Source organism: Budorcas taxicolor, chromosome 12 (assembly GCF_023091745.1).
Source record: "Budorcas taxicolor isolate Tak-1 chromosome 12, Takin1.1, whole genome shotgun sequence".
Classification (NCBI taxonomy): domain Eukaryota; kingdom Metazoa; phylum Chordata; class Mammalia; order Artiodactyla; family Bovidae; genus Budorcas; species Budorcas taxicolor.
In genome coordinates this window covers 35,862,422-35,882,291 of record NC_068921.1, presented here as the reverse complement: position 1 = coordinate 35,882,291, position 19,870 = coordinate 35,862,422, and the positions used below count along the sequence as shown (strand labels likewise).

Below are 19,870 nucleotides of genomic sequence, written 5' to 3'. Positions count from 1 at the left end.
ACACAATGAAAAATTTTATGCATAAGTAATTTTTTACCTTGTGATCAAACATTTCTTGGGTAGAGTCCCACAAGTGCAAAAACGATCATCATGATCATTTTTTAATAATATCAGATAAACTTCCTAATTCTTCAGGTCATCACAGTGTGGCTTCATTATCTATTAATAACTTGAAGCAAATATTCAGAATATAATACACAAAAGTAAATTACACAGTAAAATAAAAATTTGGTTTACTCATAGTTTCCTTTTAATTAATTGGAATAAGTTAATATATAACTGAATTACTTGAAACAGTTGCTAAGGTGTTCATAGATTATGCAAATTATTAATCAAATCTTGAACAAAGGAAAAGAAATGACAAAAGTTGTGTTAGTTTGGTATTTGTAATTGGAGAATTTGTTGATAGGTTTTAGTTTATCATTTAGTTAGACTTCTTTGAGTTGATTAATTGAATTTTACTAATAATATAGGAATATTAGACTTCTTTTTCCTAAAACATGTGCCAAGGGAGCGCTTGGCTTGTACTCATATGAAAGTTGCTTGGTTTCTATGGCTGAGTGAGATTTGTGTACTTACTCCATTTTTTTTTTTTTTCTTTTGAAGGGACTCAGCCATACATATACATGTATCCATTCTCCCCTCTCAACCCACCTCCTATCCAGGCTGCCACATAACATTGAGCAGAGTTCCATGTGCTACACAGTAGGGCCTTGTTGGTTATACATTTTAAATATAGCAGTGTTGTACTTACTTCATTTTGTGTAGCTGATATGGAAGGTTATAAAGATTATTTGAAGTAAAGCTAAAAAATGCTTGTGTATAATCATGTTTAAAGTACATTGTATTTTGTTCATGTGTAAAGTACATCCTGGTTATAAAAACACGTTGTCTCCAGGGTTTTAAAAAGCTAATTGATACTGACTCTATTTTTTTGTTTTAGTGTATTGTTTGCTTTTTAGTAATCGGCAAGTATATTTCTGTGGGAAGTAGACTGGAGTGAGTCAGGCGAGTGTGAGAAGTGTGCACTGATGTGTATAGAGGGCTGAATCCAGAGGTTGTGGTGGTGAAGGATCTCGAGGCAAAGGCTGGTTACACTGGCAGTTGGAAAATAGCATTTTGTCCAGGAAACCTGGGAGCCCTGGTAACTTGCCCCTGACTAATGTGACTTTCCTCAGATTCCTGAGGGAGAATGTGAGCACGTGTCAGGAATCAGCAAAGCACAGTAACGTTTTATGTCAGCTGAGCCTTTGGTTCCAAAGCATGACAGGTTGGACCCAGTGGAGCCTCGGCTGGCTCTAGTCTGAGTCTCAGACTTTACCTCTCCCTGAGATGAAAAACCGTTTTCACTTGCGAGATGAGACAATAGAGTTTGCCCAATTTCTGGGAGAGTCTGCAGCTTTTTCTGTCCTCAGCTTCACAGGTAAGGCTAGTAGCCACAGCCTAGGATATGGAAGAAGAGAGGAGGGAGAAAGGATGGAGGGGGTGATTCTCTGTTCTTGGTGCTCCACCGACTTGGAAGAGAGAGACAAGAAAGACTTGATCTTGGGACCAGGCATGCTGACAGTACCCATTGAGCCAGTAGCCAGTGACATGTCCTTGCACTTGACTAGACTGTCAGTGCTCCTCTCCCCAAGGGAGAGAGGGCCTTTGATATTTCATGTCCTGTGAAGGGGAAGTTGAGGACAGGAGTCCTTGAGACCTACGTGGACATCAGCAGATGAGGAAAGATGGATCCTAGAGGATCCTGAACACCAAACAGTAGTGGTTAAACATTTAAAATTTGTCACCTCACATTGAATGTTAAATTTGCCATTTTGTTTTAGGAATTGGAGAATGATACAGCCTTTCAGCAAGCTGTGAGAACTAGTCATGGCAGAAGACCTCCAGTAAGTGAATTTTTTTTATTATGGTAAAAAAAACAACAACGAACAAAGCTCACCCTGTTTATTGTTTTTAAACAAGTACACATTGGGAGTGCTAAATTAATTCCCATTGTTGTGAAACAGACCTTTAGAACTTTCCATTTTCCCAAACTGAGGCTCTGTCCTCACTGAACAACGTCCTCCAGCTGCTGGCCCCACCTTTCTACTCTCTATCTCTGTGTGTTTGCCTATTCAAGGTGCCTCACGTAAGTGGAATCGACAGTTATTTCACTCAGCATAACGTCTTCAAGGTTCATCCATGGTGCAGCAGGTGTCAGGGTTTTCTTCCTTTTTAAGGCTGAATGACATTTCATTGTCTGGATGGACCACATCTTGTTCTGCACATACTTGGCTTGCTTCCACCTGTTGGCTGTTGTGAGCAGCACTGCTGTGAACTCAGGGACACAAATATCCTGAGGCTCTGTTTTCAGGGTGTATATCTGGAAGTGGGGTTGCTGGATTGTATGGTAATTCCGCTGACAGTGCACGCAGGCTCCAGTTCCTCTACCCCTCATAACACTTGTTATTTTCTGTTTTTGATAGTAGCAGTTTTAATGGGTATGAGATGGTTCTCATTGTGGTCTTGATTTGCATTTCTCTGATTATTAGTGATGTTATCTTTTCATATACTTTTTGGCCATTTGTGTATGATCTTTGAAGAAATGTCTGTTCAAGTATTTTGCCCATTTTTAAGCTGGGTTATTTAATGTTTTGTTGTTAAGTTGTAGGAATTCTTTATTGGATATATGCTTTGCAGATATTTTCTCCCATTCTGTAGGTAGCTGTTTTTTATTCTGTTGATTGTATCCTTTGACCCACAAAAGGCTTTATGTTTGATGTGGTCCCATTTGTCCGTTTTAGCTTAAGTTGCCCGTGCTTTTTGATGTCATATCCAAGAAATCATTGCTAAGTCCAATGCTATGACATTTTCCTCTGTTTTTCCCTAGCAGTTTTATAGTCTTTTAGGTTTTAGGTCTTATGTTTGGGCCTTTAATCTACTTTGAGTTCATTTTTGAATGCTCTATAAGATTAAGGGTCCAATTTCCTTGTTTTGCATGAGGATATCCAGTATTCTCAGTGCCATTTGGGAGAGACTGACCTTCCCCCTAGTGTGGTCTTGACACCCTTGTTGAAAGTCATTCTTTCCAGCACCACATTGTTTCCAGTGCAGTAGCGTTGTAACATGTTTTGAAATCAGCAGATAGGAGTCCCCCAACTTAGATCTTTTTCAAAATTTTTCAGCTCTCCAGGGTCTCTTAAGATTCCAAATGAGTTTTAGGTTGGATTTTTCCATTTCTTAAAAAAAAAAAAAAGACATTGGGATTTTGGTAGAGATTACATTGAATCTGTGTGTTGCTTTGAGTAATATAGATATCTTTTTTTGAAGTAATTTATTTATATTTGGCTGTGCTGGGTCTTTGTTGCTGCACATGCGCTTTCTCTAGTTGCAGTGTATGAGCTTCTTGTTGTGGTGGCTTCTCTTGTGGAGTGTGGGCTCTAGGGCATGCGGGCTTCAGTAGTTGTGGCTCATGGGCTTAGTTGCCCCGAGGAATGTGGGTTCTTCCCTGACCAAGGATCGAACCCGTGTCCCCGATTCTTTTTTTTAATCCAGAATATATTTTGAAAACTTTTACACTGATACCAAAGCCAGGCAAAGACACTATAAGAAATATCCTTTATGAATACTGACCTAGAAATCCTGAACAAAATATAAGCAAACCAAAGCAGCATATTATAAGGGTTACACACTATGACGAAGTGGGATTTATTCCTGAAATTTGAGAATGGATTAACAGACAAAAATTAATGAATGTGATATGTCATCTTAATAGAATGAAGGGAAAAAAAACCCAAATCATCTCAATTTATGCAATAAAAGAACTTGACAAAATTCCACATCCTTTCACAATAAGAACACGTAATGAACTAGAAATAGAAGGAAACTCACTATGATAAAGGCTGTATAAGAAAATCTCACTGCTAACAACATATTTGGTGGTAAAAGACCAAAAGTTTTTCCCCTAGAATTAGGAATAATGCCGACTTTTGCTACTTCCAATCAATTATAGGGCGGGTGTATTCTTAACCACTGGACCACCAGGGAAGTTCAATATAGATATCTTAACAATATAAAGTTTTATAGCCTTGAATACAGGATGTCTTTCCATTTATTTCTTTTTCAGTTTCTTACAGCAATGTTTTATAGTTTACAGTATATCCAGTAAGTTAATTTTAAAGTAATATAGATCAAAGAATTTTTATGCTCTTGAGAATATAAATATTATTATTTATGTAAGACACTGGAATATGTTTACCCAAAACATTATTTTTTAAAAATTTGTCTTTCTAATTTTTAATGTTATGTAAATATTGATCTTTGAAAACACTGGGCCTTAAGTTGCAAATTACACCTCCCTTGGATTAATGACCGTCTGCTAATTAATTCTCCACCAGTACATACATGGCTAGAGTGATTATTTTCAGTGTTATTAGTAAAGTTTTTATGTCACACAGAGGATAGACTTCTGCCTTCCACAATGCATGAACTCTACCGAGAGTCTTTTGTAGTTGAAAATAAACAAGGTTGGCACTAGGTAAAGTGAGAAGTACAGAAAGTTCTGTGCCTAGTGTTCTGCCCACCCATGGCTCCAGAGCAGTGGTTCTCAGTGCCCACTTGCCCACCTGCCCTGGCACATGTTTGCCCTGGAGATATTTTTATTTCTCATAACTTGGACCAGTGCCTAGCATCTCGGAGGCAGCAGGCCACCCCACAGTAAGTTACCTAAAAGAGGCCGGCAGTGCCAGGTCGACAGGCTGTTAGGGAGTGAATCCCCTGCTGTAGATGGTGTGTCCCCCCACCTGCCCTCCCTCACTCTGTCAGGGCCTCTTCCCTCCCACCATACTTAACTGTTCCGCAATAATGAAAGATCCACATTAAACCACTTCCAGTGGGAGGGACCTTGCCTGTCACATTTGTGGGGTTCCTTCCTCAAAGTTAGAGAGCACAGCGGTCCACGGGACTATCCTCACTTCTAATTTCAGCTGCAGGCACCTTCAGCATGTGTAATTTTCTGAAAAGACTCAAAGAACTCACTGAAAGCTATTATACTTAATGGTTTATTTCAGGAGAATGATGCAGGTTAAATCTGCTGAGAGAAGAGAGACCTGGGGCAGAGTCTGGGAGGTCAGACATGGGGGTTCTGGTTGTCTTTTCCCTGTGGAGCCCTGGGTGGCTTTAACCCCCTCAACCCCTCTGTGTGGTGACGGTACCTGTAGAGCCAGCAAGGAGGTCCTCCCATGACTCTGATGTCCACGGTGTTAATGGGGCTCCATCACACACTGTCCTTGTGGCTGCCCATTAGTCTCTAGCCCCTCATGGAGGTTCAAGCTAATATATCTGGGGTTAGACTGTCAGGTGGCCAAAGCTCCCCAGGGAAACAGGGATGTATCAGGCAGGACATTACAGGGGCATACAGATCACCTCCCTGTATTGAAGGGCAAAGCCAGTGCTCTCTTTGGGTGAAGTCAGTTCTTGACTACACATTCCATAAGCTGTATTTTAATTTTAAGGTTACCTTCATTATGGAAAGGAAAACTATAGATTAAGTTCTTGCACTTGGCTAATGACAAGACTGTAACCTTTTTGAAGAGGTAAACTGTCTTATTTATTGATCTTTTCTTTGTTTGCTGTGGGTACTCCACAGATCTTTATATCACAACTTAGTGAATAAGTGAAAGTCTTCAGTTTAGTGATTTGGTGTATCAACAAGTGATAATGTCTCCAAGCTGGCCCTTCATTGATGTTTAGAAATGACTTCAGAGGCCCTCATGTTATAGACAGGAAACAAGGCTGGGAGGAGAGGTCTCACAGTTACCCGTAACCAGAACAGAGAGTAGGTCTGCACCCCTTTGAATGATATTGTCATCACACCCTACTTACTGTATTAAATGGGGAAAAATCTGTGCAACTTTTATAGGAGAGGCACTGGGCTCATTTAAGAGAGAGAAAATTCCAGCTAGCTCCAGAGAAGGGTAAAGTGGACACAAATAGAAATTACAAGGCATATTGTAATTTGTGTTGTAAAAACAGTATAAATTGCTCTGGGATCACAAAGATAAGTTCTTTATTCCTAGTTGGGACAGTCAGGAGATAAATGTACAGTTGAATATTTAAGGATGTGTGCAGTTAAGATCAGCCTTGAGGTATGTGAGGAAAGACCTTGTGGGTGAGGGTGCAGGGCGAGTAAGGAGCGAGGAGACACAGGATCCAGTGCCAAGAGTAAAAACCAGAAGAACAGAGCTAGTCATTAGTGAGTGATTAAAAAGAAGAATAGTCTCTTTCCTTCAGTTTGTTCTCACAGAAAAGTTTTGCTGGGACCCACATCTTCCTTTTCATGTTTTTCCAAGACCTGTTATCTGTCAGTGTGGTCAAGTTTGTTAATGATTTTGTTCAAATGTTCAGTATTTTTATTGATTTTTTTGGAGGGGTACGCAGGAATTGAAGTTCTATTATTATCAGTGAGAAAAATAGATCATACAGTATGATTGTGAATTTCTTTGTTTAGATTTTTGTTTTATATATTTGTAGTAAAAACATTTAGAATTATTATATTGTTATGTTGAGTCTTTTATTGCTATGAAATGTCCTTGTAGCTCTAGTAGTGCTGTGTGTCTCTTTCGTCAGGTGTTAGTACATTGCTGTAGCTACCCAGGTTCTCTTTTGTCTAGTGTTTGCATTGTATGTCTTCCCCATTTTTTCACTTCCAGCTTTCTCAGATCTGTGTATTTGAGATATATTTCTTAGAGAAATATTTTTTACTAGCAACATGAATAGAATTCTGTTTTTTTTAATATTGTCAGATGATCTTATTCTTTTAGTGAAGTATTTCATCTACTTACATTTAATGAAATTGGTTTCATTTGTTGTCTTAGTATTTGCTTTGTTTTTTCCTTCTTTATGTTTTATTTCTCTCCTTTCTTACCTTTTTTTGTTTGATTTTTATTACATTTCTCCCTCTGTTATCTTGGGAGTTTACATTCCTTGACCATTCTTTTGGTGTTTTTGTAAAGATTAAAATACTCATCTTTTAACTTACCAAAGTCTAGTCTAATTTAATATTTTACTACTTTCTGGACAGTGCCAAATTTTTACATTATTTTCAGTTCTAGGATTTCCACTTATCCATTTTTCGTCGTTTTCAGTTCTGTACTGAAATTGTCCATCTTGTCTTTTGATTCACTGAACATGTTGAGCATGCTGGTCAGAGCCTGTGTTTGATGTTGTTTCCATCATATGATTCCCCTTCTGCATGTCTTTCCATTTTGTTTCTCTTGGATTTTGATTAGGGACTCTTGCTCCTATGTGTTTGGTTGTTGTAGACTGAATGCCAGACATTGTAAATGAAACATTTTAGAGATATTTTAAGGCATGTGTCTGTGCTGTCTGGAATGATAACCACTAGCCATGTTGTGGCTATTTACATCTAAATCATTAAAAAGTAAGTAAAAATTTAAAATCCAGATGCTATTGCCTGAGCCACATTTCAGATGCTCAGCAGCCACGAGGCTGCCTTATCAGGGCAGGTGTCTTTTATTGGAGAGAATTTACTTTTGTGTATGGCTGCAGAGATGCTTGGAACACTGAATCACCTCAACCCAGTTGAATGTGAAATGTTTCTAAATTGGGCTCAGGTCTTACATGGGCTGATTGACCTTCCAGTCTGAGTGAAGCCTTGTGAAGTCACAGTTTGAAGTCTGGAGGAGTCCCAGGGCTGCCTCCTTGGCAGACTCCCTCTCGGGTTTGTCTGTTCAGCCCGGTATGTCTGTGAAAAGCTCCATGATCAACTATGACTACAATTTTGTGATCAACGTGCCTTGTATCTTTATTTCAGAGATGAGAACATTTATGTTCAGAGAGGTAAAGTAAACACAGCAAGTAGAGGGAGAGCTGAGATTCAAACCCAGGGTCCCTGACTCCAGATCCAGTGTCTGTTGTTAGACCCAGTGTCTGGTGGTGATAATCATGCAGAATTAATGGTAGGTGTGTCCACTGGAGAATCCTGTATCCCACTGACCCACAGGTCACTCTAAAGTCCCTTTTCTCCTTTCAGATGAATTCCAGAATAGACCTTCTCAGTACTTAAAATACTCCAGCTCCTTAATATTTAGAATAATTTAAAAATTATTCTAAATGTTATATAAATATTTCCCTATTGATAAGTCTGTATTTTCCATTTCTTTTCCAGTTTTCTATTATATAACTTAATCTGAATTCTATTAACTATTTTTTTTTTCCTCCCCAAGATAACTGCTAAAATACCAAGCACAGCAGTTTCTAGACCCGTAGCTACTGGATATGGGGTATGTTTTCTTAAGCTGAAGATATGAAGATACCTTTTCTCATATATAAGTTCACTTTAGGCAGTTTTAAATAAGTCTGGCTACCTTTCAGCTCGTGATCCAGGTGTATTTTCCATTTTGAATAGTGATGAATATTATAAATTGTTGATAAATAGCTTTGAATATTCTAGTCATTTTGGTTGTAAATAAAACAAAATGTTTTGCTATCTTTTCCTGTCTGTAAACATTGTGTTTGTTGATTGACTTTTCATTTTCTATATCATATAACCAAGTGTCATGTGTATTACATTCGTATATTTTGTGTGAAGTTAGTGTTATATAAACGTAATGTTTATAATTTCTAAAAATTTACTAAGAATACATGAAAAAATAAAATTGAAAAATTTCAGAGGCATATATAATTGGGTCTTGCTTTTATTTGAGATCTTTGGAGGAAAGATGCTATATAAAAATCCATAAAATCGTTTAAATCTTGCCCAAATTACAAATAGTTTGGATGTTTTCACTTATGCTAAATAGTAGAGAAATGGGAGAAAAATGAAGGAATGAGATGAAATAGCATTTCCTGGTCTTTCTGATAATATTTCTTAGGGGTCGTAAAGATGGCTTCAGAATCTAGAGTCCTGGGCACTGGCCTTCCAGTTGTCCCCTTCCTGTGGACAGAGAGAGTGGCCTTAACGTTGCATAATAGTGTATCATGGGAAACATCCATTTATTAATCAGTCAGAGCAGATATCACTCATGAATTTGGTTTTGGTGATGTTTCCGAACAGGAGTCAACGAGCTTTTCTGTGAAGAGCTGGGAGGTTTAGGCTCTGGGAGACCCAGTTGTGCCTCTGTGGAGAGACAGCCAGAGACAGCATGCAGACGAAGGGAGTGTGGCTCTGTCCCATATAAGGGCCGAGGGATGTAGTTTGCTGATGCCTGTTTTAGAGTTTTAGTATTTGATCCTATGTCCTCGGGAGATAAAAGGTTTACTTGCCAGTAGAATGAAGGAAAGAAAGTTATAAAGAAACTTTTGTAGCTTGGTTTATAAAATTAAGTGTAGAAGTTTTTTGGAATCATTTTAACTTAGTTTTTTGTTCACTAGTCCAAGACCTCCCTGGTGTCGTCAATGGGAAGACCGATGACAGGGGCTATTCAGGTATCCCCATGTGTGGGTTTGCATTTTGGGCCTTTCTTGTGACTTAGTATATTATTACCAAAAAATTTTTTTAAAGATATTACTTACATAGTGACCCTGATTCTTTAAACTGTGAGTTGATATTTGAACTGCTTGAAATCTTTGGTGGCAGTCTCTGGATTTATCACTATTTACTCAGGTCTCAAGTGAAATCCCACAGGGGAATGGACATAGGCCTTCTAGTTTGTCTGCAGGATGGACTCTGGGACCTGGTTCTCCTGCGCTGTCATTTCCAGCGGTTCCTATGGTTTCTCTCATAGGCCTACAGGAGACCAGCCCAAAGTAGGGAGTAACCAGCTACTAAGCTATATAAGGTACTAGTGAAAACCCAAAAGAGTGTTTTTCTTTTCATACTGGCAGTAAGTCCAGTTCGATTGAAGAATTGAAATTTTATAGGACAAAGGAAAAGTTCAGACAGGTTGACACGTGAGGAGGCAGAAGTGAGGAACAGTAGGGAGGAATTATAAACCTCTGTTCAAGACTGGGGCTTTATTAAGATGTGTGTCATGTGCAGAACTGTAAATAAGAGGTAGATCATATTTAAGAACACTTTTTAAATGATTCTTGTTCTTTTAAGGATGGAGTTACTAGACCCATGACAGCAGTGAGAGCCGCTGGCTTTACCAAGGGAGCTTTGAGAGGTTTGTTACATTATTTCAGCTATTAATTTTTTTTCAGATCTTTTAATTTTTAAACTGTTTTTGTATGTTTAAATATATTACCATTTTAAATAAAACTGAACATGTCATTGATTATTTTAGGGTTAGGGTCAGGAAAGGAAAAGGGTTGTGGGAGTGTTCTGTGTCCCAGTTGAGGTGTAGTCACGCTGCATGTCATGTCAGATCATGCCACGCTGCACACTGAAAATTTGTCTGTGAGTTAGAGCTAAAGAATCAAAGGTGAAAATAGTATTTAAATGGATGATAAGTTAAGTAATAATTTTAAAATAAAACTTCTGTGACAAAATTAATGTTTATGATACCAATAATGAAAATTAAAAAGCCAATACCAGGTTATTAATCCCATGATTGACAGTTTAGAATTCATAACAGAGATAGATTACTGTGGGGAGAAATAAGTACTGAGTAGTTATTTTTGTTTTTATATGGTAATGCAGTTTTATTTACATGGTTTTATGTATGTTAAAAATCTTACCAATTTCTCGATATAAAGAATACTCATGTAAGCATAAAAAAGGTCCATTCCATTTAATAAATAGGTGAATTAGACAGCGTGTGCAGGGTTTCACAGTTCCTCCGATTGTGTGGATGCACATTGAATGTGACCTCTTGACTGCTGTGTCCCAGGCTCTGCGTTTGACCCCCTTGGACAGTCGTGGGGCCCAGCACCACCCCTGGAGGCCAGGAGTGAAGACAGGTATGCAAGTCCTGTGCTGCTTTCCTGTGGTGGTTGCATGTCTTCAGTTTTTACTTCTCAAATACATAATCCTTACGTATTTTGAAAGTTTGTGTCAGCAGAATAGTAATCAAAGCATTGTCCTAGTGTCTAGGAAGAGACTCACATCTAAGAAAGGCAGCCCCATGTATCTGTGCAGTTTTACTGGAGCATATTGAAGCCATGTCTCATTTTTATGGGTGCCAGTATTGATTCTCTTGAAGGCCAAATGTGGTTGTGTGTGTAATAGATATTCTTATTTTAAAAGCATACTTCAAAGAAAAAAAAATGAAGAAAATGTATGTTTGTTACATTGATATTGAAGAATTTAATTTTTTATAGTATTAGTTTCATGCTACTAGAGAATAGCTAAAAGCTATGGCATAATTTCAGCTGTTTAGCATGTACTGATACCTGAGCACTGTGAATCTATACATTTTACAAATAAAACATCAGCCAGTGCTCACAGTGTGCTCACTCTTGGCTTTTCTCAAGGACTTCCTGTCCTCATGATTCCAAGAGGGTCATGGGAGTCTGGAACCTTCATTTAGTCGTTAACACCTAGACTCAGAAGATGCCAGTCTCGGGTCCCCTTTGAGAAGACATCTGCCCCGGGCAGACGTGTCTTTGTTTCTTATTGGCCAGAGTCTCAGCACAGGTGTCTGATGGAACCAGATGATTGGCTGGGGAGGGAGACTCTTCTGTAGCCTGGCTTCTGAGCACAGGGTGGCGGGCGGGTGCAGGTACCTGTGGGGGCGTCCCGCAGGGTCTGCACACAGGGTTCATTCTCCTGGCATCTGGTGGGGATGGGGCGGTTACTGCTACTGTCTTCATGGAGTTCTCTTACAGATTTTTAGCTTTAAATTTTTATATTGACATTTTAGGCTTAAAAGTAACACTCTGTAAGTACTGTTTAAAGACATTTGTTAGAGTGTTTCAGACAACTTGAAAATAGAATTCTGTACTTAAATTCTGAACTCTATAACTTTTACAAAGCCACCATCTATTGTATTCATTTACTCAGAATTTTGCAGATCTCTATAATAAAATTTGTTGCCTTAATCCCAGGTTTTACTGAAAAATATGATTTTATAGACCTAATTTGTTCCTGTATTCTTTTTAAAAGTCCGTTTGAAGAGAATTAGGAGAATTGATGTTTATTCTGACGTATTTGTAGTAGAAGTTTGTTTAGGCAGTGATGTACATACAGAGTGTTGTGGTACTTTGTTGGACGAAAGTAGTAATGAAACAACACTGATGCTGGTTTAAAATGTGATTGGTTTGGGGATACTTCGTGTGCTGCTGATGGAGTCAAGATTTTTTAAACTTCTTTACCTTGGTAGAAGTCTCTGTGGGGAGTTGCCTGTTGTGGTCCAGTGATTAGGACTCCGGGCTTTTACTAACGTGATCTGGGTTCCACCGTTGGTTATCCCACAAGCTGTGCTCCTTGGCCAAAAAGAAACAACTCTGGTATCTATTTGGTAGTAAATCATAATAATTTTTCTCTCTTTTGTGGGGGCTTCAGTTATTCCACCGTTGATAAAGTTTTCATTTGCCATAGGCTCCACTTCCCTTCAGGTATGGTATTAATAATATGATAACATTGGCCCTAGAGTTACCTTATTTGTGTTCAAACCTTGGCTCTGCAACTTACCAGCTGTATAATCTCAGGCATAATACTTAGCTTTCTTTGTTTCTTTTTTTTGGGCCTCTCCACACCACTTGTTGGTAAAGTAATGTCTCTGCTTTTTAATATGCTATCTAGGTTGGTCATAACTTTCCTTCCAAGGAGTAAGCATCTTTTAATTTCTTGGCTGCAGTCACCATGTGCAGTGATTTTGGAGCCCCCCCAAAATAAAGTCTGACACTGTTTCCACTGTTTCCCCATCAGTTTCCCATGAAGTGATGGGACCAGATGCCATGATCTTAGTTTTCTGAGTGTTGAGCTTTAAGCCAACTTTTTCACTCTCCTCTTTATCTCCTTTTTCACATCTCCTCTTCATCTCCTTTTTCACAACTCCTCTTTCACTTCCATCAAGAGGCTTTTTAGTTCCTCTTCACTTTCTGCCATAAGGGTGGTATCATCTGCATATCTGAGGTTATTGATATTTCTCCTGGCAATCTTGATTCCAGCTTGTGCTTCTTCCAGCCCAGCATTTCTCATGATGTACTCTGCATATAAGTTAAATAAGCAGGGTGACAATATACAGCCTTGACGTACTCCTTTTCCTATTTGGAACCAGTCTGTTGTTCCATGTCCAGTTCTAACTGTTGCTTCCTGACCTGCATATAGGTTTCTCAAGAGGCAGGTCAGGTGGTCTGGTATTCCCATCTTCTTTAGAATTTTCCATAGTTTGTTGTGATACACAGTCAAAGGCTTTGGCATAGTCAAGAAAGCAGAAGTAGATGTTTTTCTGGAACTCTCTTCCTTTTTTGATGATCCAGCGGATGTTGGCAATTTGATCTCTGGTTCCTCTGCCTTTTCTAAAACCAGCTTGAACATCTGGAAGTTCATGGTTCATGTATTGCTAAAGCCTGGCTTGGAGAATTTTGAGCATTACTTTACTAGCATGTGAGATGAGTGCAATTGTGCGGTAGTTTCAGCATTCTTTGGCATTGCTTTTCTTTGGTATTGGAATGAAAACTGACCTTTTCCAGTCCTGTGACCACTGCTGAGTTTTCCAAATTTGCTGGCATATTGAGTGCAGTACTTTCACAGCATCCTCTTCCAGGATTTGAAATAGCTCCACTGGAATTCCATCACCTCCACTAGCTTTGTTCATAGTGATGCTTCTAAGGCCCACTTGACTTCACATTCCAGGATGTCTGGCTCTAGGTGAGTGATCACACCATCGTGATTATCTTGGTCATGAAGATCTTTTTTGTACAGTTCTTCTGTGTATTCTTGCCACCTCTTCTTAATATCTTCTGCTTCTGTTAGGTCCATACCATTTCTGTCCTTTATCGAGCCCATCTTTGCATGAAGTATTCCCTTGGTATCTGTAATTTTCTTGAAGAGATATCTAGTCTTTCCCATTCTGTTCTTTTCCTCTATTTCTTTGCATTGATCACTGAGGAAGGCTTTCTTATCTCTCCTTGCTATTCTTTGGAATTCTGCATTCAGATGCTTGTATCTTTCCTTTTCTCCTTTGCTTTTTGCTTCTCTTCTTTTCACAGCTATTTGTAAGGCCTCCCCAGACAGCCATTTTGCTTTTTTGCATTTCTTTTCCATGGGGATAGTCTTGATCCCTGTCTCCTGTACAATGTCACAAACCTCATTCCATAGTTTATCAGGCACTCAATCTATCAGATCTAGTCCCTTAAATCTATTTCTCACTTCCACTGTATAATCATAAGGGATTTGATTTAGGTCATACCTGAATGGTCTAGTGGTTTTCCCTACTTTTTTCAATTCAAATCTGAGTTTGGCAATATGGAGTTCATGATCTGAGCCACAGTCAGCTCCCGGTCTTGTTTTTGCTGACTTAAAGGATATCCAACCAGTCCATTCTAAAGGAGATCAGTCCTGGGTGTTCTTTGGAAGGAATGATGCTAAAGCTGAAACTCCAGTACTTTGACTACCTCACGCGAAGAGTTGACTCATTGGAAAAGACTCTGATGCTGGGAGGGATTGGGGGCAGGAGGAAAATGGGACAACAGAGGATGAGATGGCTGGATGACATTACTGACTCGATGGATGTGAGTTTGGGTGAACTCCGGGAATTGGTGATGGACAGGGAGGCCTGGCGTGCTACAATTCATGGGGTTGCAAAGAGTCGGACACGACTGAGCGACTGAACTGAACTGAACTGAACACCACTTGTGGGATCTCAGTTCCCCAACCATAGATTGATCCTGAGCCTCCTGCAGTGGAAGTGTGCAGAGTCCTAACCACTGGACTGCCAGTACTTAACTTTGTAAACCTGTTTCCCTGTCAGTTAAATGAAATAATGATAGTAATTGTATCAAATATTTTTATGAAGATTAAGTGACATAATTAGGTAAAGCATTTAGCTCAAAATTAAATTACACTTATGCTGAAAAATGTTAGCTATATTTACCATTATTATGAATATATACTGTAGTTATTAAAAACAGTGGTACATTTATTGTTCATTGCCATTTATGTATTTGTCTTATCTGTGACCTACTTTTAAAGTTAATGAGCACATGATGGACTATGTTAAAAGTAAGTTAAATTTAATATATACTATTAGTGATGGAATGATTCAGAATATACTTGTTTTTTTCTTTAACAGTCCAGAAGAAAAGATCAGACAATTAGAGAAGAAAGTAAATGAGTTGGTAGAAGAAAGCTGTATTGCTAACAGTTGTGGAGACTTAAAATTGGTAAGTCCATAAACTGATTAAGATTCAAGATCATGAAGTGTGTGAGTATGTGTCTGCTTTTGTGTATGCACCCATACATGCACACAGCTAGATAAATATTTTCATTTTGCTGTGGACTGGCCTTGGAGTTTTCACTGAAATAATTATTTTGAGAGCCTACAGTTTTAACTCTGCTTCATAAACTCTGATGTCAAAAACAGTTGGCTGGTTTTGTAATTTTTCTCATTGGTCATTTAAGGAGGGGAGAAAATTCTGATGCATTAGTTGACTAAATTTTTCAGCCTGGTGGATTACTGGATTGATGCACAGCCTGCTGAAGGCAGAGCTACTGTGATCCATAAAAAAAGTACTAAGGGCTTTTTTTTATTATTTAAGCCTCACTGCCCTAAAATATTTTGTCCTAAGTAAAACCGCAAACTCATGGTTTGCTTTTTGGGAATCCAACTCTGTGGCTTTTTTTTTAATTAATTTTTTTTCTCTTAGGTGCTTTGTTCACATTACTTTGATCATCACACCACATAAATACAGTTTCTGTGACTTAATTATCAGATTAAGGCATTAATGGGACTGGTCAGTCTCTCCGTGGAAATCAGTTAAAGGTTCTTAATGTTCTGAGTAAGATCTTAGTGAAACTGAGGATCTGTTGTCCTATTAGGTAGCAGTTGTCCGTGGCTTATCTATACTTTGAGCATCTCAGAAACCAAACAAACTCTCCTAATTCCTTTCTTATGAGATTGAATTAAAACACCAAAGATTCAGGAGCTGAAAGGAAAAAAGAAGTAGAGAGGCATGCAGTGAAAGTTTTAGTCGCTCAGTCATGTCGGATTCTTTGTGACCCCATGGACTATAGACTGCCAGGCTTCTCTATCCATGGAATTCTCCAGGCAAGAATACTGAAGTGGGTTGCCATTTCCTCCTCCAGGGGATCTTCCCAACCCAGGGATTGAACTCAGGTCTCCTGCATTGTAGGCAGATTCTTTATTGGCTGGGCCACCAGGGAAGCCCTAACGGTGGTAGGTCAGGCATGTAGGTAGGTATGGTTAGACCTAAAGGTGGTAGGTGATGAGAAACTCATTGTGGGCCGATATGGTCCAGGTATTAGCCCCTACCCTATGCTTCCCCTTCTTTCCCAGAGAAGACGCATGGACTTTCCATGAGGGATGAGAGCTCACGGTTAGACAGACAAGAGGGGAGTTACAGTAGGAGCGCTCAGAGCACCCAGGAAGTAGGGGTAATGCAGCTACAGGCGCCTCTGATGCACCAAGAGCTATGTGAGTTTGTGAAGGGGTTGACACCATGTACACTTGGTTTCAGGCCTTGGAAAAGGCAAAAGATGCAGGCAGAAAGGAGAGAGTCCTGGTGAGGCAACGAGAACAAGTTACAAGGCCAGAGAACATCAACTTGGATTTAACTTACTCAGTAAGTACAAAGTGCCTGTTGAATACGGATATTTTGATGAGAATTATAGATTCCAGAAGTCTTTTTTCTTTGTTGTTTTCTCTTGTTCCTTAAGCTTTACTGGACTTAAGGTGCCTAGAATTAGGTTAATAATGCTCTTCAGTTAATGGGACCACTCTCATCTTTGGTCTGTACAGTGATCTTCTTTAATTTAATCATTTTTAATCAGTAAATACTAGTAAATGTTCCAGCTAAGGACTCTTGAAGATTACCAATATTTGAGCTCTATTCATTGTGCTTACCTTGACAAGATTCCTTTTATTTTGTTTTGTTTTGAGGTATAATTGTGATTCAATGCTCTGTTAATTTCAGGTATTCAACTTGATATTTGTATATATTATGAAATGATCACCACAATAAGTCTAGTGAACATCTGTCAACAACATAGTTAGATAATAAGACTTGAATGTGTGTCTGTGATCTTAGAGAGCTTCAAACTAGATTAATACGACAGTGTTCTGTGAGGATAGTAGGGAAAAAAAAATCAGCTAGTTTCTAGCAAAATTTATTCAATTCTGAAAGACACTTCTTTCATATATATATACTGATGTTTAAAAGGATGTATTTTCAGTAGGAGAAGTTTCCATATGCCAAACAAGTGGAAAAAAGGACATTGAAACTTAGAGGAAGAAGAATTTAGACGTTTACTGTTTATAGTTAATATTTTTAGATTCCATGGAATCTTTAGATTTGGGAATAATTTACAATGATCATCTTTTTCCTCTAGGAACATACTTTACTATAGCTCAATTATTTAAATTATAAATTTGCATATAGAGCAGCAATACTGTACAAATTAAGGTTTAAGATATTTCCACATAATGTTTATGGTTTATAAGAGAATTTGGTCCACTATCTTCCTTACTCTTTTTATAACCAGCAATACTAACAATACACATACACTCTTCGTGGGTCTTCCTGAGATTAAAGGATAGCAAATCCATTGACTAGAAAGAATACATGGAAAATTAGGTGGAATTTAGAGGATAGCTCCACCTGTCCTAATGTTCTGGTTCATGCTGGAATGCAAGATACTCTCTGTGGACTTCATTTCTTAATGGTTTGGGAGTCTTGATAGAGGCAACTAACATTGTTATAGTATTTTAATCTCTAGAAAGATAGGCAAAAGGGACCTAAGATGATCATTATATATTTCTTTGCAATATTTTTTCCTTAGGTTCTTTTCAACTTGGCCAGTCAGTATTCAGCTAATGAGATGTATGCTGAAGCACTAAACACGTATCAAGTTATAGTGAAAAATAAGATGTTTAGCAATGCAGGTAGGTGTGTGTAGTTAGTTTTTCTGATAAGTATAGTTCTTTTGTATGTTAATTTACAGTTTCCTCAGTTATTCTTATGAAATGATCTGTGCTCTAAGCAAGTTAAATTTATAGTGTCCTGCTTAAAGGATATGAAAATTCACACAAATACAAATGAAAAAAAATAGTTGGTATGAGACATATTGCCTAATAGTAAATGAAGACTATGTTCTGTATCACAAGTAGAATTAGCCATAGCAACCCCATGGAACATGCTTTCCCTTGTAGACTTTATCCACAAGAGATTGTTGTTTATATTTAGCATTTATACTGTATGCTTTTTGGTCTCATAGAAAAAGTAAAAGAAATCGGATATTATATATTCATTAATTTTATTTTAAATTAGGACGGTTGAAAGTGAATATGGGAAATATTTATTTAAAGCAAAGAAATTATTCCAAAGCCATTAAATTCTACCGAATGGCCTTAGATCAAATTCCAAGTGTCCATAAAGAAATGAGGTAAGTTTGTAAAATTTGTCATTCTTCAGAAACAAAGTCACTCTTCTGATGTGTTGCCAGTGGACTAAGTGCTTTGTGGTATGTGTACATGAGAGGTGTTAGATTTTTCTTATAGCTGTGGTAGTTTGGTCTGACCCTTGCATGCATTTGTATGATGGAAGCTAAAGGTTAAAGGCATGATATGTGATCAGTTGGAATAAAACTAAGCTAATGGGCCTATATAGGAAATAACCCTCCAGGCCATTAGCACTGTAATACACCAAATCAGACAGCAGTTGTTTAGAACATAGCAGACTCCAGAGTGCGAGACTGGATACTTAATTCCTTACATTCTTACTGGAGCTCGAGAAGGAAATAGTGAAGGAAGGGTTACTGTTGACTCTTAGAAGAGGTGGGCAGGGGAGGTGCTGGGGTATTTCCTATTATAATATTTTAAGAGCAGAAACAGTAAGTTATCTTAGTCTGGTAATAACTAAGGAAACATAGGTTTCTAGGATACTTACTGTTCATAATTTCTCCTGGGCACAGTGCAATTCCCTTGAGAAAGTTAATTTATTTGTAAATGCCACTTTTCGCAAACATTTGTTTTCGAATTATGCAAGATATCTCACTATCATCAGCAGTTATCTAACTTATAGAACATAGTGCCCTTGAGGTACTTTTAACCCAGGTGAGACCAAGAATTTAAACATTTTAGAAAAAGATAGCATTATATAGTATATGGTAAGTACTTAACAATCCACAGTCAAGAGGTAGTATGGTAATTCAGTTCAGTTCAGTCTCTCAGTCGTGTCTGACTCTTTACGACCCCATGAACCACAGCACACCAGGCCTCCCTGTCCATCACCAGCTCCCGCAGTCCACCCAAACCCATGTTCATTGAGTCAGTGATGCCATCCAACCATCTCATCCTCGGTCATCCCCTTCTCCTGCCCTCAATCTTTCCCAGAATCAGGGTCTTTTCCAGTGAGTCAGCTCTTCGCATCAGGTGGCCAAAGTATTGGAGTTTCAGCTTCAGCATCAGTCCTTCCAATGAACACCCATGACTGATCTCCTTTAGGATGGACTGTTTGGATCTCCTTGCAGTCAAGGGACTCTCAAGAGTCTTCTCCAACACCACAGTTCAAAAGCATCAATTCTTCTGTGCTCACCTTTCTTTATAGTCCAACTCTCACATCCATACATGACCACTGGAAAAACCATAGCCTTGACTAGATGAACCTTTGTTGGCAAAGTAATGTTTCTGCTTTTTAATACGCTGTCTAGGTTGGTCATAACTTTCCTTCCAAGGAGTAAGCATCTTTTAATTTATTGGCTGCAATCACCATCTGCAGTGATTTTGGAGCCCAGAAAAATAAAGTCAGCTACTATTTCCACTGTTTCCCCATCTATTTCCCATGAAGTGATGGGACCGGATGC

The 19,870-nt window shown here is 38.5% G+C and overlaps 1 protein-coding gene across 1 annotated transcript in view; it reads left to right on the top strand.

The window, feature by feature from the left end:
- IFT88 (intraflagellar transport 88) overlaps positions 1-19,870 on the top strand; it is a 61,645-nt gene that overhangs the window by 8,436 nt on the left and 33,339 nt on the right. Inside the window, exons 3-11 of the mRNA XM_052650054.1 lie at positions 1,827-1,889; positions 8,229-8,285; positions 9,376-9,429; positions 10,046-10,109; positions 10,776-10,845; positions 15,123-15,213; positions 16,528-16,632; positions 17,849-17,951; positions 18,337-18,451. Of these exons, the coding sequence (XP_052506014.1) occupies positions 1,827-1,889; positions 8,229-8,285; positions 9,376-9,429; positions 10,046-10,109; positions 10,776-10,845; positions 15,123-15,213; positions 16,528-16,632; positions 17,849-17,951; positions 18,337-18,451 (722 nt within the window). The remainder of the gene's footprint in view (positions 1-1,826; positions 1,890-8,228; positions 8,286-9,375; positions 9,430-10,045; positions 10,110-10,775; positions 10,846-15,122; positions 15,214-16,527; positions 16,633-17,848; positions 17,952-18,336; positions 18,452-19,870) is intronic.